General features: G+C 39.9%; 1 protein-coding gene across 1 annotated transcript in view; it reads right to left on the bottom strand.

Moving 5' to 3' along the window:
- Nucleotides 1-1,951: 1,951 nt before the first annotated feature.
- The window catches only part of mertka (c-mer proto-oncogene tyrosine kinase a), a 56,477-nt gene continuing 32,725 nt past the window's right edge, over nt 1,952-25,703 (bottom strand). Inside the window, exons 10-19 of the mRNA XM_060925368.1 lie at nt 12,484-12,631; nt 11,528-11,616; nt 10,312-10,407; nt 10,115-10,195; nt 9,083-9,175; nt 7,567-7,685; nt 6,843-6,952; nt 5,876-6,035; nt 5,562-5,698; nt 1,952-2,904 (exon numbers count right to left, since the gene is read on the bottom strand). Of these exons, the coding sequence (XP_060781351.1) occupies nt 2,454-2,904; nt 5,562-5,698; nt 5,876-6,035; nt 6,843-6,952; nt 7,567-7,685; nt 9,083-9,175; nt 10,115-10,195; nt 10,312-10,407; nt 11,528-11,616; nt 12,484-12,631 (1,484 nt within the window). The 3' untranslated portion in view covers nt 1,952-2,453. The remainder of the gene's footprint in view (nt 2,905-5,561; nt 5,699-5,875; nt 6,036-6,842; nt 6,953-7,566; nt 7,686-9,082; nt 9,176-10,114; nt 10,196-10,311; nt 10,408-11,527; nt 11,617-12,483; nt 12,632-25,703) is intronic.

Genomic DNA, 25,703 nt, shown 5'->3' on the forward strand with positions numbered 1-25,703 from the left:
AACAAGAGAACGGGCGCGTTGATCCAAAAGCTGTATACAAGCACACTACACCACTTCGAGCCAGACGTCTCAGAGTTGGAACGGTGTCTCTATCTCGAACGCCCTAGGAGGAGTAGTGGGTCCAAAAAATGTTTTGGAATAAGGCAAAATAAGTAAACTTAAGAACAACAATAGTGTGCTTGCCTTTGGCTGCTGTGTGCTTGAGCAAGCACACTAATAATTTGCTGTCCTGAAAAGCTCTATAATGAGATTTTTTTTTAGAGTATTCCTTAATATTATAAAAATTAGGCCAAGCACACTTTCATGTTGGAAAATATCATTTTCAGTATTATTCTCAACAGAATATCAATGGTGTAATGAAGAAATATGGTTTAAATAGGCTATGTTCTGAAAAAATGTCTACTTTTCTATTGCTATACCTCTGTCATCTGTGATGATGAATCTGTTTGAAGAGAGATTCCCAGGACAAATGGTGTAGACAGCAATGAAAACCAGGATTTTTTCTGGCTCCTTTTGGGCCTCAGAGCATTGTATGTCTGAGTACTGAATGCTGTTGCAGAGTCAGTGACAGCTGTAGAAACATATAGAGTAGGCTGTGAAGACAATCATTGGTTACTACATCTTGTCCCAGAGGACTGTTTGGCTCCACTAGGAGAGAACCACACTCGATAATAAATCATCTCAACACTGGCAAAGAGGTCTATGGCAGCGGCCGTGTGGTCGACCGGTGGCTGGGTGGAACAAGCAGGTAACACGTAATGGATGATTCTCACCTGTGTATGATCACAGCAAGGTTATTTATGTGGACTTTGTCCTTTCTCTTGGCAGTCTCCTGAGAGTGCTTACAATACATGCACATGCCTGTACAGCGCATGAACGGGAACATTGAACTTTTGCCTTGAACAAGGCAAACGCCAGAAAGGGAGTTGACCCTTGTCAGCTGTGTTTACTTTTTGCTTTAATAACAGTTCTGAGTTGAATAAAAGTGAACCAAGCTCTGTTAAAAATCCATCTGCCTCCAGACTGTTCCTCTTCTCGCACACACTGGGTCATACAAGGTCCTTTTGTGCCTGACCAAATTTCATACATTTGCTGCACCATCTCCAGGTGCTAGCACCACTTTCCCACTTTATGGTGCTGATCCAGTTGATATGTTGCTTTCTGTGACCTTCATTCCTTTTTACTTCACCTATATTCATTTAACCCTGGTGAATTATGTACCTGAGCATAACTGTGTTGTCAGAACAGATCAGGCACTCTCAAAGCCCTCAATTCTGACAGGTTGATGTGCCTGCTTTTTTTTTTTGCTTTTGCCTCAAGGTGTCTTGTGCCTCTAGAGAGCTGGAGCTCATGCCCAACACACTTTGATGTGGATGCTTTTCTGTTGTATTTCTGGTTTAATCACAGACTGAACTCACTTCTGATACTGCCTTAATTTTAACAGCCCCTGCAGTTAACAGTTCAAGTCTTCTAACAAGAACTGGATCTACCCATACCTCAACTGGGCTGACGGAATGGGGATCATGAATCTAACTTCACAGTGATAATGTGTGATGTGCTTCTTTACTAGGGATCTTTTCCAGTTTACCATGAGGGGTTGTCTTTTGTTCCATGAGTCATCAGACGGTACAGGATGTGAAAGCAAAATTGGGAAAAAAAAATCAATACGATAAAAATGACTCAGCTGAGAAAATGAGGGATAAATGTGTGAAATAGAGCGCATCAAGCATGTCTCGACCTTTACTTGCCTCATACTACCCTACAGAATTTGTAGTGTATGTAGCACTATGTATATCTCACCTAGGCAAATGTATCTTGTTAAACAGACAGCATTGTGCATGTTTTCAAGCTTTTATTTTTGGCTATAAATTTTCAATATATATAAAAAAAAATTAATATTTATATTTGCAATTAATTACATAAAGCAATACATACAACTTTAAAACCTCAACTTTTCATGTACATATTTCCAACTGCAGGAATATACAAATCTATGTACATATGTTCTGCTAAAAGGACACTTAAAAAAAAAAAACTACTGCATTCTTTTTGAGCTTGAATATTTGCAATTATCAGAAACACCTGTTACACAGAACAATACATATTTTAAAACCTCTAGACATCATATTTCCAACTGCAGGAATATTCATATTTAATATTATGTACACAGGTTCTGCTGAAAGGACACTTGAGAAAACTACATTATTTTTAAGTCTGAACTTGCAGTGAATCCTTCAAACCCTTGAATATCTGGCTGATGTACCTATTTTATGCTGAAATAGAGAAAGATGAAGTCACCTTTTTGAGTATTCATAAAAAGCCTTCCTTACACTGGCTGGAAGGTTGTTTTCTGTGTACTTCAGCTTGATTGAGGCAGATTTCTGTAAGGCAGCTTTGCGACAAAGTCTACTGAAAAAAAATGTACATGAATTTAACCAAATTGGCCATATATATTACAGTAAATGTGTCATATCATTAGAGACTTGATGTAGTTCTGTTACATCCCCAGAGGAGTCAACAGAGTCCTGCTGCAAATTCTCCACAGCTAAAAGTGGAGTGTCCACAGTGGTGCTCTGTCCCACTGCACCAGTGTCCTCCGAAGGGACAACAATAACATAACGGTCATCCTCATCTGCTCCTGAGCTCTCGTGGACGTCCACAGTTACTGTGGACGTGTCCATGGTCTGGCGGCTGCAGGACGGTGATGAAGTGAGGACAGGACTCTCCATTGGCACTTCTGCCAGCTGTTCCTCCTCTTCATCCTCGGACACAGTGGTGTTGATGTAAATGATGTTCCTCCTGTCAGAAAGTTTCTCTGTTAGCTTTTCCAGCATCTCCTTCACCTTCGTAAAATCAGGCCGGTCCACAGGGTCGGCATGCCAGCAGCTTAACATGATGCTATACCTGCAAAATAGAAAAAGTGCTGGTAATGTCCTTCATTCTTTAGGTAAATGTGAAGATGTACAGGTACAAGGATTAAAGCATTAAACACAAGCACGGCTTGGTTAGAAAGATGACTTTTTCAAACTGTTTTTAAGCGCTTTAATCCTAATGTTTCCATAAAGAAAGAAAGTTAGTTAACAAGATCAACTGTGAGCTACTGCTCACTTACATATACCCCCACTCTTGCTTATATCAGAATGCAAGCAATTGAAGGAATAGGACACTTATTATGAATGTTGACTTTAACAAATAATTAACCCTGAAACAAGTAAGTAAAGAGCAGTGTCTCTCCCCAAGGATTTCAAATAGCATCCTGGTAAACTGTCATCTTGAAACTAGACTGCATTTCCACAGAGAAAATGCAGTGTGCTTGCTGAGCCGTAGCAGTACAGCTATCATGCTAAAAGCTTGCATGCCAACATGCTAACAGCTAGCATACTAACATGCTAACAGCTAGCATACTAACATGCTAACAGCTAGCATTCTAACATGCTAACAGCTAGCATTCTAACATGCTAACAGCTAGCATTCTAATAGATAACATGCTAACAGCTAGCATTCTAACATGCTAATGATTAACATGCTATTTGTTAAAACTAACAGTAAGGCTAATATGCTGACAGCTATCATGCTAACATGCTAATGGCTAGTATGTTAACTTTTAACATGCTAACAGCTAACATGCTCAGGCGAACTCGCTAACAGCAAACATGCGAACTCTGCATGCTACCATGCTAATCCTAACATGTTAACAGCTCTCATGATAACATGCTAATGGTGAACATGCTAACAACTCGCGAGCTAACAGCAGGCATGATATCGTAATGGGTAACATGCTAACAGCTAGCATGGTAACACGTGAATGCTTATATGCTAATTGCTATCGTGTGTGCGTGTAAGTATTCCTAATAAAGTGGCCATTGAGTTGAAGTTGATTTGCTGTCAAAGTCTCAAATGAGCAGATCCTTGCCAAATGCATCATCACCTATGGGGGAAGGGAGGAATGACTCAGTCAAGCTTCCATTGATTAGCAGCAAAATGGAGAAAAAATGGATGGATGAAAGGCAAGACAAAGACGAGTGCGGGTCAGAACCAATATCGTGTGTGATGGGTGATTTGGCCTGAGGTGCCATATGAAGTTTGGTGGATGTGTGGTGAAGTGTTACTGAGCAAAACTCCATTCATTTGAATGGGGCAAAAAAAAAAAAAAAAATCAATGGAAGCCTATGGAGGTAAAAAGAGATACTTGAAAACCGAGGAAAAGACGAGTGCAGGTCTCAGATGAGGGGATGGATCTATGTGGGGACTTGGCCTGAGGCATCAAGTGAAGTTTCTAGATGTTTGGTCACTTGGTTAAAAAAAATTGATGGAGAGTGAAAGTTTTTCTCCTGAAACACCATTCATTTTCAATAGGGCCAAAAATCAATGCAAGACTATGGAGGAAAAAGAAAAGAAAAATATGAGTGCGGGTCAGAACCGATTGCATGTATGTGTCAGGGGAGTTGGCCTGAAGCATGACATGAGGTTTGGTGCATCTGCGATGGAGCGTTTCCGAGTAGGACGATTTGATTCATAAGCCCTATTCATTCTCTATGGGAAAAAACCAAAAGAAAAACGATAAGACCAAGAGAACGGGCACGTTGATCCAAAAGCTGTATACAAGCACACTACACTACTTCGGGCCAGACGTTGGAATGGTGTCTCCATCTCGAACACCCTAGAAGGAGTAGTGGATCCAAAAAACGTGTTGGAATAAGGCAGAATAAGTAAACTTAAGAACAACAATAGTGTGCTTGCCTTTGGCTGCTGTGTGCTTGAGCAAGCACACTAAACATTTTGCTTCTTGAAATAGCCTCAAAATCCACCCTATATGTTTTGTAAATACAGTGTCAGTAAACAGGAAGTCGATGTGCGACAAACCTGAAAACGGTATACACGGTATAGAACCCCAAGCTGAAGTTCGCTACCAAATATCAAGCAGTTGTGAGTTGTAGCTGCTGAGAAAAGTGTTACAAAAATTTTGTAAATTCACGCTATATATATTTCATAAATACACAAAGTTGGTAAACAGGAAGTCGATGTGCGACAGACCTGAAAACGGTATACATGGTATAGAACCCCAAGCTGAACCTCGGTACTAAATATTAAGCAGTTGCAATTTGTAGTTGCTGAGAAAAGTGTTATGAAAATTTTTTAAATCCACCCTTTTTGTTTCATTCCACCCTATACATTCACTCAGTAAACAGGAAGTTAGTGTGCAACAGACCTGAAAACGATATACACGCTATAGAACCCAAAACGCTATAGAACCCAAAACTGAAGTTTGGTACCAAGTACCAATGATTTGTGGTTGCTGAGAAAAAGGGTGCGGATGAACAGAGATACAGACAGACTGACAGAGGTAAACCAATATCGACACCCCCCCAGAGTGGGGATATAATAATAAAAAGCAATATGGGTATACTCATAAGGACAAGTTTCCTCCAGATTTAAATGAAGCATAGCCCTACACTACAAACAGATTTAGAGAATCGAGTAGAATAAAACTAAGCTTGTGCAGTTTTTGGAAAATTGATGTGTTAGGGAGAAAAAGACAAAAATATAAGACAGACACTCACAGCTCATCCAAGCAGTCATTTGGCTGCTTCAACCTGTGGCCTTCCAAGAGGTAGTCATAAATCTCATGGTTCTGGACACCAGGGTATGGCGTCATGCCTCGAGTAGCTATCTCCCACATGGTTACACCAAAAGCCCACTGAACGGAAACACAGAAATGATAAGTAATAAACATGTGACCATTATCAGTATTCTTCTCTGCATATCCTCAAGGGTTATAGCATTTAAATGTCAGTGTGTTATCTGTTCTGACACACTAACTGAGCTAACAAGCAATCCCTTCTTAAACTGAAATCAATGTACAGCTTCTTCTTACCACATCACTTTTCACAGTGAACACTCGATCTGCCAGGCTCTCCACAGCAATCCACTTCACGGGCATCTTGGCTATCCTGCCCTGTCTGTAATAATCTCCACTGTAAATCTTCTTTGAGAGGCCAAAGTCTGCCACACACACAGTCATGTCATCTCGTAACCTAGGAAACATACAGAAATGAGTGAAATAAACCATATAAAGAAAAAAATAGAGGAAATAAAAATGACTATTAAAGAGTAAGACAGTTATGAAAGCACAGAACCTCACACTGGTAGGACTGCATAAGCCTAAGGAATTTACATTTATACAGTATTCCAAAACAGGTGTTATTCAAAAGTTTTTTAACCACTGAAGATCAATAAATATCAATTACGCAACTCTTTAGTAACACAACATTAGGAGCTTAAAGTAGTTCAATAATAATAAAAAAAGTGAATAAGTAAGGTTAGTACTTTTTCTGGTACTGACAAAGTGGGTTTCCACATATACTGCAAGTATTTAGGCATTTAGTTTGATGAGAAACTTTGAAGTTTTATTGCTTTATTTGTTTTGATGTTTTTATTTTATTATGGCTAGCAGAATGACTATACCTTACTGTGAAGCTGTGCCTTCACTAGGCATCCACACATACTTAGGTGGCCTCGTTTTTGTCTACATGGCTTTACTGCCTTTTCTTGATATTGCATGTTGTTTTTAATGTAATTTAAAATGAAAAGCTCATTTTAAAGCAGAATGAATAATCTCATTTCTTTTGCACTTTTGTGAAGCCCTCTGTTACTCCTAGTACTAACCAGCACATTTATCTAAACCAACAGCATCCAGCAAGCCACCAAATATTAATTTACTTTTTTTTTATTTTACAGTTAAATTTCACAGTCAAAAGGTTTGGGGAAAAAATAAAAAGAGAGTGCTGCAACTTAAGTGATAAAATATCTTTTTATTAAAAAAAACAAACAAAAAAACTTACATGCAATTACGTGCTGCAAGGTCTCTATGTAGGAAATTTCTGCTGCTGAGGTATTCCATTCCTGAAGCAATGTCAATCATAAACCTCAGAAGAGTCTGTGCTGGGAGATACTAGGATAGATGCAGAGTGCAAATCATATTACAATCACTGTGTGCAAGCACATTTGTCTTACTGCCTTAGTTTGTCTTCCTTCCACTGTCATGATTATTAATGCAGCAATTAGCACCGTCTCCCCCTAAACCTAATCATAACCTTAACCTCCGTAACATAACCTTAACTGTAACATAACATAACCTTAACCTCCGCTCTTTTAGTTTTTTGTTTTTAATATAAATACAAGCTTTTATTTTGACATTTTTTTTTAAAAACAAAAACAACCAAAAAAGTTTTTCTTGTGAAGGCCAGCGAAATGTCACCACAATGTCAAATTGTCAGATATTCCTGTCCTTCTGGGGTCATTTGGACTTCAACAACACATAAAACAAGCCCACCCACATGCACACAACACACACAAATTTCTTCTAACTTAGGAGTTAACTTTCTAAAAAGCTGCATTCACATCCAAATCTGTGAAAAACTCAATACGGACATTTAATTTAAGCTAAATTAAAAAAAAAAAAGAAAAAAGTGTGTGTGTGTGTATATGTATATATACACACACACACATTTATTTATTTATTTCACTGATATAAGTAGTACAAATCCAGAAAAGAAACTAACTCACCAATGGACTGTCTCCGAGCCGGGAACGAAGAAGAAAGCTATGCAGGTCTCCATACCTCATGAAGGGGAGGATGACCATTGGCCTGGGGAAGTGGCCTGAACCCACATCTAAACACACACCTGTATGAATGGATCAAAAAAAGAAGGGTGAAAAGAGTATATTCCAGCGTAACACCTCCTCCGTGCCTATAGCAAAGACCATGCTTTGCCAAAGCTAGCGTGGAAGAACTCAAGTATTCTGCACAGAGCCCTGACCTCAACTCCACTGAACACCTTTAGGATAAATTGGAACACTGACTGCACCTCGGGCCTCCTCATCCAACATCAGTGCCTGACCTCACTATTGCTCTTGTGGCTGAATGAGCACGAATCCCCACAGCCACACCCCAAAATCTAATGGAAAGATTTCTCAGAAGAGTGGAATGGGATGTGCAAGAACATCTTTTATACCTCTTGATAAAATATGAAAGCTCATCAGATGAAGATGAAAAGGAAGAAATGATGCCAATTTTAACAGAAGCACCTTTAATGGGACTGTACAAATCAATGTGAGCTAGCTATTTGATGTGCTATAAAAAGTGAATGGCTTCTTCAGGATCCATTTCCACTCACAGAGCAAAAATAAACAGAACATTCGGCCATACTGCGCCCAAAATGTCACTTACTCGATATTAATTTCTTTTTTATAGGACTGTTGTATAAAAGCAATATCACACTCAATAATCACAGTTGTTATAGAAGCAAGTTATTTATAATCATGCTATCTATTATCACCCAAATGAGGATAGATTCACTTTTCTCAAGGTTTCTTCCTCATGCCATATGAGGGAGTTTTTCCTTGCCACCATTGCCACAGGCTTGCTCATCAGGGATAAATAAATTTATTAGGGATAAAATTAGCTCATATGTTTAAAATCTTTAATTTTCTGTAAAGCTGCTTTGCAGAACATTCGGCCATACTGTGCCCAAAATGTCACTTACTCGATCTGTTGTTAAAAGCGCTATATAAATAAACCTGACTTGACACTCGAGGTTATGCTGTTGCACTGAATATTAGCATGACCTTTGGCCTCATGCATGCGAGTGAATCATAGCTGTGTTGATAGTACTCCCTCTCATCTGATATTGCTTAATTATATCCATTACAGTGCCACTTGTCAAAGGGTGGGGTATTTGAAGCAGCAAGTGAACAGTCAGTTCTCAAAGTTGATGTGCTGGAAGCAGGAAAAATGGACAAGCGTAAGGATCTGAGAGACTTTGACGAGGCCCAAATTGTGATGGTTAGACGACTCAGTCAGGGCATCTCCAAAACGCCAGAATTCAAGATTCACTGTTAATCTTGTATTAAAAGGGATTGGTCACATGCAAATGTGTCAATACCAACACTGATCACAGTGAAAGAAAGCTGGTAAGAAACATCCTAACTAGAGACCACTGATTTTTATTCATTATTTTTGCACAGTGGGGTGAAGTATTTCTTCAGGTGACATAAAATAACTGAAAATTAGGCAACTTACCGAGCAGCCGAATTACATTTGGGTGGTTAAAGTCCTTCATGCAGGCAGCCTCATTCAGAAACTCTTCTATCTCTTTTTGAGAGAAATTATCCACTAGGAAAAAAAGCAAATCTTTCATTAAACACTCCTCTTTAATGAAAGGCCTTATTAGCAATAGTCAAGTTTTAAGGGGTGGTGGGTCTAATTTGCACCAAACATCCATATAAACACAGGAAAAATCTTACACACCAGTATATGGTACATCATTATTCAGTGCATCATAATTAAATATTACAATAATATGAAAAATTTATTCCTTCACCAATTAACATTGGATATTATATCTTTTGTTTTTTTGAAAGAAGGTTCATTCGTGTTTGCCATTTCTGGAGGCTGAATTCCAGCACACAGAGCCAAACACTTATTACCAATCCAGTTAATGTGACATTCTTCTAAAGATTAATGTAAATACTAATAGATAATATGCAAATATGAATGAAATTAAGATGCCTATAATAAATCTCTCAAGTAATAAAACATTAAGTCAAAGGTCCTTTGTAGTGTTTTTAAATGGGGAGTGGCATTCCTTACATTCCTTTAATTACCCCCTTTTTTTTAATCTACCATAGTATTTTTGGGAAAGAATAATGTTTTAATAAGTCTGACAAAACTCTCACTCCCTCACTTATCCTGGCTGCGGTGGATCCAGAGCCAATCCCAAGTGTGAGGCAGGGATACATCCTGGATGGATGCCTGTACATATCAGGACACCATGCACACACATTCACACCTACAGGCAATTTACCTTAGCCAATCCTTGAATATAAGAATAAGAATTCCAATATAAGAATGTTTTCCTCTACCTCCCAAAACCAATGTGAAAATGGGGAGAACATGCATAGAAACGTCACACAAACAGTAACTTGAGCTCAGGATTGAGCCTGGGACCCGAGAGATGCGAGAAGGCAACATCATTCAGTGTGCCACAAACAAATATATACAAACATCTCTAATTACCATTGCCAATGCAAAAGAGTGTTAAACTAAACTTACATTTCATTGTCTTCACAGCGACTTTTTCACTTGTACCATCAGGCCACTTTAAGTGGCCCTCCATTACGGAACCAAACTCCCCTGAGAAAAGAAACAGGTCAGGGTTACAACTTTAAAAGGAGACCTGCACCTGAAAACCATGTAACATCTAATGAGGAACATATTTTGCTTAAAATCAGCACTGACTTAATTCTAACCTTCGCCAAGAACTTTTCCGATGGCAAGCAGATTTCTTAAAATCATTACATCCTGAAGTTTGGTCTGAAGTTCTTCACGGACACCCAAGTTTCTGACTAGATGGGCAAAGCATACTGGGGTTAAAAAGTGAAATTGCAATGTAGCTTTTAACATAATAATAAACATCATCATCAGTGTGCTGTAAGACAAATTAACATCAAAACAGAAAACAAGCCTCATTCAAAGTGAAAAAGAGAACATAGTTTTGATTCCAAATTGACACGTTAAACTATACGGAATAAGGATATAAAATGCAGACTACTCTTAGCATTCTGTATGTCAAGTTTTTTTGCACTTTGCATAGCGCTTTTTTACAGATATTGTTGCAAAGCAGCTTTACAGAAAATTAAAGACTTTAAACATGAGCACATTTTATCCCTCATTTATCCCCTGTATGTGTTTATATGTTTGTTTGTATATATGTGTGCGTGTGTGTGTGTGTGTGTGTGTGTGAGAGAGAGAGAGAGAGAGAGATAAAAATTTACCAGCTGGGAGGTCCGTATCGTGAAATATCGTGACTGAGGTCTTGAAAATACTGACCGAGGCCTCTGGGCCGAGGTCTCCTGACCTTTTCAAGGCCGAGGTCACGGTATTTCACGAAATGGACCGACCTTAAGCTGGTAAATTTTTTTTTCTTTACCAAATTCTAACAGAAAACGAGAGCGCCCAAAAGGGAAACCACATTTAGAACAAACATGCTACAAGCTCATCAAAAACCTGTTTGACAAGCTGTGCCAGCTCGGAATTTTCCAAAAATAAAAAACTTGATCTAGGAGACACAAAACAAGGTGCTTTCATCATAGTGAAATGCGAAAATAAATGTTGACAAAAAAATTGCTACTATGTTTTTTTGTTGTTGTGAACGAGAGAGTCGTCAAAAGTCCGTAACCGGGGCCCGGATTGTAGGATTCCAGACCGCTCATGAGCCAATCAGAGCGCACGATTTGATGGAAACTGGACCATTATTTATATATATATATATATATATATATATATATATATATATATATATATATATATGTGTGTGTGTGTGTGTGTGTGTGTGTATTTTCCCCCTCTCTCTCTTTTAGCAGGCATGTCATACTCTACTAGATTTATGAGCTTGTTGTCAGATGTCCAAAACAATTTCACTCCTATTAAATGGCACAGAAACAAAGCTGATACCATTTGACTTACGTGTCATTTCAATTGCCGATCGATTATAGGACCTCTGAGGTACATACTCGACGATGGGTGAAAGCCTCTCTCCAATTCCAAGCAACTTCCTGTAGGGGGAGGCAAATACATACATGCATGAGACTCAAAGAGCAATAACACAGGAAAAAAAAAACCCTCAAATAACATCCATCACCATTTGAATGTAAAGCATAATTAAGGAAAAAAAAATGTACTGCTGCTATGGGCATCAGGCACACTCATAGAGGAATGTGGCGTGAGTCAGAGGCTCCATCATGGCTGCCAGAGAATCATGGGGGGTGGGGGGTGTGTTCCTGACACAGTTGGGAGCACTGGAGCTCCTCAACACTGTCCCAGCTAACTATACTACACAGCATTTACAAGGAAAAAATATTTCCTCCCTAGCTGCGATTTCCTTGACACCCCCACTCCTCGTTTGTCATTTGTATGTCAGAAAAAACCCGCTCCTGTTTTTAAGATTGTTAAAGTGTTTTTGAAGTAACCTTGATGTTTTAGGTCATTTAACATTATAATGCAAGTGATTTAAAGGTTATTTAGGTCTTTCCGAAGATGATCCTTTTCTTATTTTTATCCGATATTGACTGAGGAAATCATAATGAGCAAATAAGCTCTGGAAGTGGATGGATGCACATCTCCTGTCTTCAAGAGCTACAGTATGGAACTACCAGAGTAGCAGCTATGGGGAAAGAAAAGTATGTATATTTATTGTGTGTATTTCCAGAATTTCAGACCAGGGAAATATGAAAGCCCTGGTCTGATTAGGATTTAGGCAGCCAACAAAAAGAAAACTAAATCACACAGGGTCCTCACTAACATCCAGCCACCAAAGCTGTTGGGGTGATTTTAGATACAATGGATATGCAGCACATTAACTTTTTAAACAGTGTATTTTTAAGTGAGGTAAGCAACAGACAAAACTATGTATCCAAACTCACCCGAGACGAGTTTCTAATATCCGGTTACGCAGGCATATAACTACAAACGTGATAATTATCACAAGACATATGCCACAAGCCACTCCCAACACAATGTACACGGAGTCTGAACCATGAGTGTTTGGACTAGAAGATGGGGACGGCATATCTGGAAAACACAAAACACACACACAAACATGCTTCATGCAAGCAGAAGAAAGTCATCTATTACACAGTAGTATGATGATCTTTAATGCTCAAAAGCTATGATTTGTTGCTGCTTGTCAAGGACAGTGGTAGCTAAGTGGTTAAAGGGTACCTGTACAGCATTTAAACAATCAATATTGATAGCACAAGCCCTAATTATAATAATGCACACAAGCCTGATTAGCTACCATAAGTAGCTTTAAAGTGCTGACGTCCAAAAGCACGTCAAGCTTTATTTCACATTAGCAACCAATATGGCACCCAGAATGTGACTCTAGTCATCGATAGCCAGGTACTGGAGGTTAAGTGTAGCTGATGTAAACATACTTGTTAGCCTGGATTTAGTCAGATGAGAGAGTGTTATCTTCCAGTCAGTACAGAGAGCAAAGAAACCGGATATCTGTATGAACCTTGGAAAAAGGACTATCTGCAGCTGGTAAATGATTTCAGCAGTGAATCATGTGAGAGCATTTAATGTCTCTGGGGCATCAGAAAGTGTTAGGATTCCCGTCTCTGTAGCCACAGTTGTTTCTAGGGAAATACCTTTTGTCAGGTTAGGCTATGAAATCTTCCCTTTGCTCCACTGTTAGCTAGTTTAGAAAGACCACTCCCTCATTTCGATATTTTATGGACCTGATACACACACCTCTGAATTACTGGCTGCAATTATCTTCCTGAGATCATGGTGAAACTGTTGTATTATTTTAGCATGAATTTATGACTATGATTACTTAGGAGGTAATTTAACACTAAGCTGCTTTAAGCTGAGCCTCAGTACATTGAGTTTAAATGTTTAGTGTGTGTTCTCCACCACTGATTATTATTGTAAAGGCATTTAATGACAAGCACAGGCTCTTCAGTAAGTAGTAAAGCCCAAATACAAGTAGGTCTGTTTTCTTTTGAAAAACAGCAGCAAGTATAGTTTTTTTTTTTTCCTTTTTTATCAGGCATCTAGTTTTTGGGTTTGTTTACCTGACATGTTTCGACGTACGACTGTCGTCTTCCTCAGAGTGTCACCGGATGTTAATTGGTGACGCATCTTTTATCAGCTGATGTTTCTGAAACTAGATGTCTGATAAAAAAAGAAAAAAAAACCCTAACTATATTTAATACAAGACATAATGAACGTAATCGAAATAGCAGCAAGTATGTTTTAGCCAATGAGAAGCCCCAAGTTGGACAACCAATCAGAAGTCTGTGGTTTTTTTAAATAATAATAATAATAATAATAATAATATTATAAGAATGAACAACAACAACAACGTTATACTTTGTGACTATATAGGACTATATTTCTGCATAAATATGACCTAAAACATCATCAGATTTTCACACAAGTCCTAAAAGTAGATAAAGAGAACCCAGTTAAACAAACGAGAAAAATATTATACTTGGTCATTTATTTATTGAGGAAAATGATCCAATATTACATATCTGTAAGTGGCAAAAGTATGTGAACCTTTGCTTTCAGTATCTGGTGTGACCCCCTTTGTGCAGCAATAACTGCAACTAAACGTTTCCGGTAACTGCTGATCAGTCCTGCACATCAGCTTGGAGGAATTTTAGCCCATTCCTCCATACAGAACAGCTTCAACTCTGGGATGTTGTTGGGTTTCCTCACATTAACTGCTCGCTTCAGGTCCTTCCACAACATTTTGATTGGATTAAGGTCAGGACTTTGACTTGGCCATTCCAAAACATTAACTTTATTCTTCTTTAACCATTCTTTGGTAGAACGACTTGTGTGCTTAGGGTCGTTGTCTTGCTGCATGACCCACCTTCTCTTGAGATTCAGTTCATGGACAGATGTCCTGACATTTTCCTTTAGAATTCGCTGGTATAATTCAGAATTCGTTGTTCCATCAATGATGGCAAGCCGTCCTGGCCCAGATGCAGCAAAACAGGCCCAAACCATGATACTACCACCATCATGTTTCACAGATGGGATAAGATTCTTATGCTGGAAAGCAGTGTTTTCCTTTCTCCAAACATAACGCTTCTCATTTAAACCAAAAAGTTCTATTTTGGTCTCATTTGTCCACAAAGTATTTTTTTTTCCAATAGCTTTCTGGCTTGTCCATGTGATCTTTAGCAAACTGCAGATGAGCAGCAATGTTCTTTTTGGAGAGTAGTGGCTTTCTTCTTGCAACCTTGCCATGCACACCACTGTTGTTCAGTGTTCTCCTGATGGTGGACTCATGAACATTAACATTAGCCAATGTGAGAGAGGCCTTCAGTTGCTTAGAAGTTACCCTGGGGTCCTTTGTGACAGAAAAACTAGTCCATGCTTTCGTTACCTCCAGGTTGGATTATTGTAATGCCTTACTGTCTGGATGTTCCAATAAGTGCATAAACAAGCTCCAGTTAGTTCAAAATGCCGCAGCAAGAGTCCTTACTAGAACTAGAAAATATGACCACATCACGCCTGTCTTGTCCGCGCTGCATTGGCTCCCAATCAGGTTCCGTATTGATTATAAAATACTACTATTGACCTTTAAAGCACTAAATGGTCTCGCACCACAGTACCTGAGTGAACTTCTGCTCCTCTATGACCCGCCACGCCTACTTAGATCAAAAGGTGCAGGCTATCTGCTGGTACCTCGTATAGTGAAGGCTACATCAGGGGGCAGAGCCTTTTCTTACAAAGCCCCACTGTTATGGAACAGCCTTCCAAGTAATGTTCGGGAATCAGACACAGTCTCAGCATTTAAGTCTAGGCTGAAAACATATCTGTTTAGTCAAGCCTTTTGTTAATGGTGTTTATGAGGTAAAGGAGTAGATCTGGAGGGTCCTCAGACATAGAGTGTTTTGGTAAACTGGGATGTATGGATGCTGTCAGTCCCCACTCGCTTGCTCACTCGAGTTTGTTGACGGTGTAGTGGCTGGCTGCTTTATGTCCCGGGGCTCCCTCATGCCTGTGTTACCTTCTGGCTCTCTCCTTTTAGTTATGCTGTCATAGTTAGTTGCCGGAGTCCCTGCTTGTACTCGGTGCAATATGTATACTGTTCCTACTTATTCAGGTGACATTGGGCATACCTAACCACCTGTGTTTTCTTTCTCTCCCCCCCCACCCCAAATCTGTCCCTCTGAGTTACATGGAGTCAACAGGAAATCTTTTGGTGGAGACGGTGGGGACCTCGACTGGCTATCGTAGCCTGCAGGGAATCGGCCGTCAGACATTCTGTCGCATGTCCCAGACCCGGTGAAATGTAACTGAATTGTCTTGGCCAGGCCTAAGAGTCCCATCTGCATCTCATCATTGCTGAGGAGTGTGCTCCCATCACCCAATCAAGCATCCAGCCAGAGCAGGTCATGATATATTTTTTACCATATTAACATGCCATTGTGTGTTATGCCTGATGTAAAGACTCTCGTCTCTGCGAGCCTACCACACAGATTTAATACTTGTCATTTTTAGGGCATACCTAACAACGTGTTTTCTTTCTCTCTCTCTCTTCCCCCCCATCTGTCCCTCTGAGTTACATGTTGATCCTGGGATTGAGATGCTGGCCTCTTCTGCCCCTCGGACCTGCTTGATCCATCCTGGTGCCCTGTGTCTGGTCGGAGTTTTATCGCTCCACTCCTGTGAAGGACGGCCCCATGAGGACAGTTGAGGGTTATACCTGTTAAAACTGTTAATATTATAGTCAGGCTGTCTGTTGTTGCCCAAATGAGGATGGGTTCCCTTTTGAGTCTGGTTCCTCTCGAGGTTTCTTCCTCATGTCGTCTGAGGGAGTTTTTCCTTGCCACCGTCGCCACAGGCTTGCTCATTGGGGATAGATTAGGGATAAAATTAGCTCATGTTTTAAGTCGTTCAAATTCTGTAAAGCTGCTTTGCGACAATGTTTATTGTTAAAAGCGCTGTACAAATAAACTTGATTTGATTTAATTTGACCTTGCCGACTATTACATGCCTTGCTTTTGGAGTGATCTTTGTTGGTCAACCACTCCTGGGGAAGGTAACAAAGACTGTGTGATTTGTACACAATCTGTCTGACTGTGGATTGGTGGAGTCCAAACTCTTTAGAGATGGTTTTGTAACCTTTTCCAGCCTGATGAGCATCAGCAACGCTTTTTCTGAGGTCCTCAGAAATCTCCTTTATTCGTGCCATGATACACTTCCACAAACGTGTTGTGAAGATCAGACTTTGATAGATCCCTGTTCTTTAAATAAAACAGGGTGCCCACTCACACCTGATTGTCATCCCATTGATTGAAAACACCTGACTAATTTCACCTTCAAATTAACTGCTTATCCTAGAGGTTCACATACTTTTGCCCCTCACAAATATGTAATATTGGATCATTTACCTCAAAAGAAAGAAAGAAAGAACTTTATTCATCACACACTTGTGAAATTCCTCTCTGTATTTAACCCATCTGAAGCAGTGAACACACACATGCACACACGTGAGCAATGAGCACACACACATACCTAGAACAGTGGGCAGCCATGCTAACAGCGCCCGGGGAGCAGTTGGGAGTTAGGTGCCTTGCTCAAGGGCACCTCAGCCCAAGGCTGTCTCATATTAACCCAAGTATAATATTTTTGTCTCATTTGTTTAACTGCATTCTCTTTATCTACTTTTAGGACTTGTGTGAAAATCTGATGAAGTTTTAGGTCATATTTATGCAGAAATATAGAAAATTCTAAAGGGTTCACAAACTTTCAAGTAGGCGTGGCAGTTCATAAAAGACCAGAAGTTTGCTCAGGTACTGTGACGCAAGACCATTCAGTGCTTTATAGGTCAATAGTAGCATTTTATAATTAATGTGAAATTTGCTTGCAGTGTGGATAAGATAGGGGCGATGGTCATATCTAGTTCTAGTCAGAACTCTTGTTGCTGCATTTTAGACTAACTGGAGCTTGTGTAAGCGCCTACTGGAACATCCAGACAGTAAGGTCAAGGCTAAAAATTAACTTCAGTGCTTGGTCACCACTCGGGCCAGCATCCTTGAATGCTTAGCGGCCCAGGCCAAAATAAAGTTGCCCTTAAATTTCCTCTAGTCAAATACAAAAAAAAAAAAAAAAATTTAAACCATTTTTACTTGAATAACACCCCACAGTGTTTAACATATGCCCCCAGAAATGGATTAAATCAACAATATTAATTCTGTGTAATTGTTTAGATATTGTACATTATTCAAATATTACACTACATTACAGTCCTTTTGCAGATGTATTTATTCAAAGTGACTAACAATAAGTGCATGGGCCTCGGTAGCCAAGAGAATCCAACAGTGATCAGTGCTGAAGTACTAGTGTAAACAAATAGCCTACTATACCATCCAATATCTGGAATGATCAGGGTAGTTAAGAAGTTGAAGAAGCTTGGCCAAATACATAGACAAGGAATTATTTAAGTATGGTATGTTTATTGTTTCCAAAATTTGACAGCATTTGCATCTGCATTAAAATGGTTAGGCTGTGCTTCTCTGACCAAGCTTTTGCTTCTTGAGCCTATACAAGAGACATCACGGTACAGTAGGCTGGTAGAATTCTATGAGATTAGATCTAGGTTAATATGGTTATAGTTATGGTATTTGGCAGACGCTTTTGTCCAAAGTGACTTACAATATATAAACACTACATTATTAGTAAACCAATACAATCGTTCTACTCTGACATAGCCTACCTTCCAGATGACAGCTGCTGCATGACTGCAGGATTTACCCTATTTTTGTTCTGGCTAAGCTCAACTTCAGCCTTTAAGCAAACAAATTCACCCTCTCTTTTACACACAATTTTGCCAATTTTATTACTGTGTAGATAATTGTACGCCTCCATGCTTTTGCAGTTCCTTAGCTCCTTGCCATCAACACCCTCACTAAGAATAAAATAACTGACAATGTCAACATAGCTGATGTCGGGCCACAACTTCATGTCGTCTATCCATTCCGTGAGGGTAGATGGACGTCAGAAAGTCAGACCCGTGTAACCATCTTTTAGTTATCTTTAAGCTTAAAGTGCATATCCTGGACCAATTTCATGTTTTTTTTTTTTTTTTTATATGAAAGTATGTCCCTTTACACACTCATCCAGAAGGGTAATTTTGCTCAAGGCCATCTGTCTACAGAAGAAAAAAAAAAATTAAAAACGCATCTGGAAAAATCCCAAGGGAGTCTGGAGCCAGATTTGTGACGTTATCTGCAGAAGCGCCAGCAGGCTGTGCGAGCTTTGCATGGTTTAAGTGCACAGCCTGTGTAGACCAAGCACTCCCATTTCTCTCTCATTGTCTGGTCTTTTGGGAAACGATGAGTACTAATCCCATCAAGATTGGTGTTGCTACACCCTCCTACAATACATCTGTTAACCATTTTAATAATTACACGATAACGTTGAAGAAATTTGCAGAAAACCACCAGGTTGTTTTCTCATAAACAAACCAGCGTTGACGTAGGATTCAGAGGGAGGAGTCCCGCACGTGACGTCACGAAAATAAATGTTTCCTGGGAAATCCAAATGCCAAGTTTTTTCAGAGGCAGACCAATTCGCCTCAAATGGCTTGATTTCAACTGCACTTTTCTGGTATTGCGCAAGGTAAAAAAATTGCACAAAATGCAAAAATGTGACAGATATTTGACCAAAGTTTAATATAAAATAGGATAATTACATTGATCTTACTCCTGAATTTACCTGTGATATGCACTTTAACTACCTAGCAGTTAGCATTAGCTACAAATGTCAACACAGTGGAGTGGAAGAAAGATCCCGGCTTCCCCATGACACAGCAATGAAACATGGGAAAGGTCAGAGCCCAGGAAAGTTGTGCATTATGTCCAAAATCACTCACTCATTCACTACTCACTAGTGAGCTCATTGGTAAATGGGGGAGGAAGAGGGAAGAGAACCCCCCCCCACACACACAGAACTTTCGGACACTACTTCGCTGCGCCGTTATTTACGTCATTACTTTCACACAATTAAAGCATGCCAGATCAGTCGGCTAGTGGGTTTTCAAAATAATGAATACATGCATGTATTTTTGTGATAAATACATATACTGAGAGCATTTCCCACATTAATAACACTTTGTGTCTGCTGCATCTTTCAGCTCTTTTAAATCGAGGCTGAATACTTTCTTCTTTGCCACTGCCTTTTATTAAATCAATGAGGCTTTTGATTAATTCCTTGCTCTGCACTGTAACTTTTATTCTTGCATTTTATCTGTCTTATTCTATTTTAGCTTGTTTTCTATTCTTTTACCATTTTTAATTGTATTTGAATGTCCATGAGTGAGTGTTTCTTCCTCCATCCATTCACCCCAACACACTACATTATTACCATTTTTGCACCACAACTTATACATTTATCTCGTGCATGTTGTCCTAAAGAAAAACAAACTACTGCTATACTCAATCTAATATACTTAATGGTCCTTATGAAACAGCTTCTACAGCTCTGTGAAAATGCGCGACCGCAATGCAGGATGATGTATATTGCTTGGTTAGTGACCACTGGTTGTACACTACTTTTCACGATGCATTGTGGGATACCATGAGTCCACTATATAGCAGGGTTTCCCATACATAGACCATTGTGTGGCGCAGTGCCACACAATGGATTCCTATCGCCACACAATCAGACTTGCAATTTTGGAAAAAAAAAAAAAATTCCGTTGCGTATCGTTCCGTTCATTCATAGTGCTCTTTCTTCTTGTTCACGCACACCCAGACACAGAGAGAGAGAGGCGTGTCCACAGGCTTGCCGTTGCGCATATAGCCGGACTGCAAGTAGGCCTGTTAGGCTAATTAAAAATAACGCAGCCTTCCCGATTCGCCTCCGACCCCTTATTTTAAAAGATAGCCTACGTCGTGCTCGTGATGAGCTTTATCATAGCCTTCTTGGCTTACAGGAAATGGACATCCCCGAGTCAGGCTATAAACCAATTTTGATGCAGACAGTAGCAGCTTGACGCGAGGAACTGGCCTTATTGCATTATCTCGTTTATCCCACTTCAGCAATGACTTCCCTTACGATACGGCACTTGAGTTTTTTTTTTTTCAGGAAGCCACGCAGAATGAAAATGTTCTGATAGGACATGCAGGCTTTGCACCAGTTAGGGTAATGCTTTTTCATTATTGTTAGTTGCCTTGGTGTTACCTTAAGTGGTTTCTTACATCTAATTATGATATTTTATTTTATTATTATTTTGTTACGGGCGGCACGGTGGTGTAGTGGTTAGCGCTGTCGCCTCACAGCAAGAAGGTCCTGGGTTCGAGCCCCGGGGCCGGCGAGGGCCTTTCTGTGCGGAGTTTGCATGTTCTCCCCGTGTCCGCGTGGGTTTCCTCCGGGTGCTCCGGTTTCCCCCACAGTCCAAAGACATGCAGGTTAGGTTAACTGGTGACTCTAAATTGACCGTAGGTGTGAATGTGAGTGTGAATGGTTGTCTGTGTCTATGTGTCAGCCCTGTGATGACCTGGCGACTTGTCCAGGGTGTACCCCGCCTTTCGCCCGTAGTCAGCTGGGATAGGCTCCAGCTTGCCTGCGACCCTGTAGAAGGATAAAGCGGCTAGAGATAATGTGATGTGATGTGATTATTTTGTTACATTATACTATTTATTTAATTTTAGTATTGGTTGAGGTAAGTGTTGAGTTCAATATTTACAACCCCGATTCCAAAAAAGTTGGGACAAAGTACAAATTGTAAATAAAAACGGAATGCAATGATGTGGAAGTTTCAAAATTCCATATTTTATTCAGAATAGAACATAGATGACATATCAAATGTTTAAACTGAGAAAATGTATCATTTAAAGAGAAAAATTAGGTGATTTTAAATTTCATGACAACAACATCTCAAAAAAGTTGGGACAAGGCCATGTTTACCACTGTGAGACATCCCCTTTTCTCTTTACAACAGTCTGTAAACATCTGGGGACTGAGGAGACAAGTTGCTCAAGTTTAGGGATAGGAATGTTAACCCATTCTTGTCTAATGTAGGATTCTAGTTGCTCAACTGTCTTAGGTCTTTTTTGTTGTATCTTCCGTTTTATGATGCACCAAATGTTTTCTATGGGTGAAAGATCTGGACTGCAGGCTGGCCAGTTCAGTACCCGGACCCTTCTTCTACGCAGCCATGATGCTGTAATTGATGCAGTATGTCGTTTGGCATTGTCATGTTGGAAAATGCAAGGTCTTCCCTGAAAGAGACGGCGTCTGGATGGGAGCATATGTTGCTCTAGAACCTGGATATACCTTTCAGCATTGATGGTGTCTTTCCAGATGTGTAAGCTGCCCATGCCACATGCACTAACGCAACCCCATACCATCAGAGATGCAGGCTTCTGAACTGAGCGCTGATAACTACTTGGGTCGTCCTTCTCCTCTTTAGTCCAAATGACACGGCGTCCCTGATTTCCATCAAGAACTTCAAATTTTGATTTGTCTGACCACAGAACAGTTTTCCACTTTGCCACAGTCCATTTTAAATGAGCCTTGGCCCAGAGAAGACATCTGCGCTTCTGGATCATGTTTAGATACGGCTTCTTCTTTGAACTATAGAGTTTTAGCTGGCAACGGCAGATGGCACGGTGAATTGTGTTCACAGATAATGTTCTCTGGAAATATTCCTGAGCCCATTTTGTGATTTCCAATACAGAAGCATGCCTGTATGTGATGTAGTGCCGTCTAAGGGCCCGAAGATCATGGGCACCCAGTATGGTTTTCTGGCCTTGACCCTTACGTGCAGAGATTCTTCCAGATTCTCTGAATCTTTTGATGATATTATGCACTGTAGATGATGATATGTTCAAACTCTTTGCAATTTTACACTGTCGAACTCCTTTCTGATATTGCTCCACTATTTGTCGGCGCAGAATTAGGGGGATTGGTGATCCTCTTCCCATCTTTACTCCTGAGAGCCGCTGCCACTCCAAGATGCTCTTTTTATACCCAGTCATGTTAATGACCTATTGCCAATTGACCTAATGAGTTGCAATTTGGTCCTCCAGCTGTTCCTTTTTTGTACCTTTAACTTTTCCAGCCTCTTATTGCCCCTGTCCCAACTTTTTTGAGACGTGTTGCTGTCATGAAATTTCAAATGAGCCAATATTTGGCATGAAATTTCAAAATGTCTCACTTTCGACATTTGATATGTTGTCTATGTTCTATTGTGAATACAATATCAGTTTTTGAGATTTGTAAATTATTGCATTCCTTTTTTATTTACAATTTGTACTTTGTCCCAACTTTTTTGGAATCGGGGTTGTAAAATAAAAACCTCCAGCTTGTTTTTTACAATTTATTCCTTGAATGTCAACTAAAGAATGATTGAAAGATTGCCACCAAAAAGGCAAAAAACTAAGGTAAAAACCAGAGGTGCACCGATTGACCGGCTGCCGATCGGAATCGGCTGATTTTCACGTGATCGGCCATGACCGGCGACCAGCCGGTCAAAATTAAAATATGCCGATTTTCTGCCGATCAAAACTTGTGTATCACATAGAGATGAAAGTGGAAATACTCGTAATTCGCAACTAAAAAGACTGCAGCTACACTGGCAGCTTGAACATGCTTTCTTGTGCGATTGTGTTGCGCTTGCGCAGAACAGTGTCAGTCCTGTGCGCCTAACGAGCTCTGGCGCACGCGCCATTAACAAAAAAAAAAAAAAAAAAAAAATTCACTATATTTGGATATCCAAATATAGTGAAATTTTTTTGTGTGCCAGATATTGGATGTGAAAAGAAGAAAACGTTTGTGGTTGTGTGAATTTCCCATTACAGGAATTAATACGTTAGCTTATTACCAAACATCTAGTTAGATTTGTACAAAGAGAGAAAGAAAAAAAAATGTCTTTTTGTTTGTTTTACGACCTTGGTTGCACTTGATTCCATTGGAAATTACTCTACAAATACACATTTGACAAAGATGATAGAATGGCTATGGTAGAAGTATGACTGGAAATTATTTTTGTATTTTGATACTGAATGAAGAAATGGGTTGTTCTATAAGGCATAAGTTTTCCGATCTAAATAGGCTTATGAAAGTGTGTTCCATAGCAGTGGGCAAATAATATATGAGGGGGAAGTTGTTTTTGTGCCAGATATTGGATGGGAAAAGAAAAAATGTTTGTGTGAATTTCCTATTTCAGGAATTAATATGTTAATACCAAACATGAAGAAAGATTTTACAAAGAACAATGTCTTTGTTTGTTTTCAACCTTTGAGGTGTTGAAAATTTATTACTGAAAATCTGGCAGAATGTTATATTAAAGAAAAGATAAAAAGAAAAATAGTCTTTGTGTGTGCTGTGAAGTGGTTTGAAAAAATGAAATCGGAATCGGCCAAAATCGGTATCGGCAGGTCACACTCCATGGAAAATCGGAATCGGCCCAAAAAATTGCAATCGGTGCATCTCTAGTAAAAACTAAACTTTAACTTCAATTTTGGTGAGTAATTTTCATAAATTTAAAAGACAGGTTTTCCACCAACATCAAGCCCAGCAAACTAATGGCCTGCCCTGTAATGTAAAGTTGGGTCGAGGAATGAAACCAGGCTGGGTTCTGGTAAAAATTGTTTTAGCTGTCTTCTCTTAAAGAACTTAAAAGAATTTAGATTGAACTGAATAATCTCAAATGCTTCTTGTAGCTTTAAAATAGTCCCAGCAGGTGACTCTGAAGAAAAATACTGTGTGTTTGAACACCGCCCGCTGTAAACACTTTGCATACACCCCAATGACCGACTCCACCGACCGCCATGACACCACCGCGCACGATTCCCTCATCGGCATAGTGGAGCACCACAAATTGCTACCTGGTCTGTGGGAAACACTGTATAGGGTGTAATAATTTTCACCATACATTCAGATAGCACTACAAAATGGGGAACTCATTATATAGTCCACCATATCATGAGTAGTGAGTGATTTCGGACACAGCAGTGGATATCATGGAGCAATCCGAAAACTCACAAATGGCTTTGAATTTTGCTGGTGTCTCATCTGGCTTTGCTGAAACATAACTGTACGTCATCAGCATAACAGTGGAAGCTAATACCATGCTTATGAATAATATTACCCAGAGGTAACATATAAAGAGAAAAAGGGGGGTGGGGGGTGGGGGGAGAAGGGGGCAGTGGGCCCCAAGACAGAACATTGTGGAACACCAAACTTGACCTCAGTATGCATTTATAAAAAAAGTGGTCACCATTTACATTTACAAACTGATAGCGATCAGTTAAATAGGACCTGAGCCAGGAAAGGGCTGTTCCCTTGACTCCCACAACATTTTCTAGTGCATCAAGGAGAATGGAATAATCAGTGGAGTCAAAGGCTGCACTATGGTCAAGCAATACAAGCAAGGAGACACAGCCCTGATCAGAGGCCAGTAGTAGGTCATTTACTACTTTAACCAGTACTGTCTCTGTGATATGATGAGGTCTAAATCCTGACTGATACATTTCATGGATGTTATTCCTATGTAGATATGAGCATAACTGCTGTGCCATAGCTTTTTCTAAGCTACATTGCTACACTGCAATGGGATGGGGCTGGAGCATACTACAGCATTGCTAATTTAAACACTTCTACAAAGTAACCAAGTAACCTCAGACTGACAAAAGTGTAAATTGTTAGCTGATATATAAAAAACTACCTTTGAAAACCTATGCTTGCCTGTGACCCTAAGATTACCTGCAATGTCCAATGCCCTGGCTCCTGGTATACACCTGACTAGAGCTGCTGGTGCTGCTAAGGGCCTAGATAATTTCACATGCTGCAAGATAGTCTCTCCCATAACCAGAGCTCTTTCAGGTTTCTCAGCAGGTGCTTCACTGAGGAGAGCAAACCTGTTAGATATGTGAAGTGGAGAGGAATGGTGCTCCTGTGCATGAGCCTCAGCAGTAGGGATTCCCTACATTTCTGGACTATCTGAGAAACTCAGGAGGATCTTCTACAAACACAACATCCCTGTACACTTCAGGCCCAGTAACACTCTTGCCCCTTTTCCACCAAAGCAGTTCCAGGGCTGGTTCGGGGCCAGTGCTTAGTTTGGAACCGGGTTTTCTGTTTCCACTGACAAAGAACTGGCTCTGGG

This window comes from Neoarius graeffei, chromosome 7 (genome assembly GCF_027579695.1).
Source record: "Neoarius graeffei isolate fNeoGra1 chromosome 7, fNeoGra1.pri, whole genome shotgun sequence".
In the NCBI taxonomy this organism is placed as follows: Eukaryota; Metazoa; Chordata; class Actinopteri; order Siluriformes; family Ariidae; genus Neoarius; species Neoarius graeffei.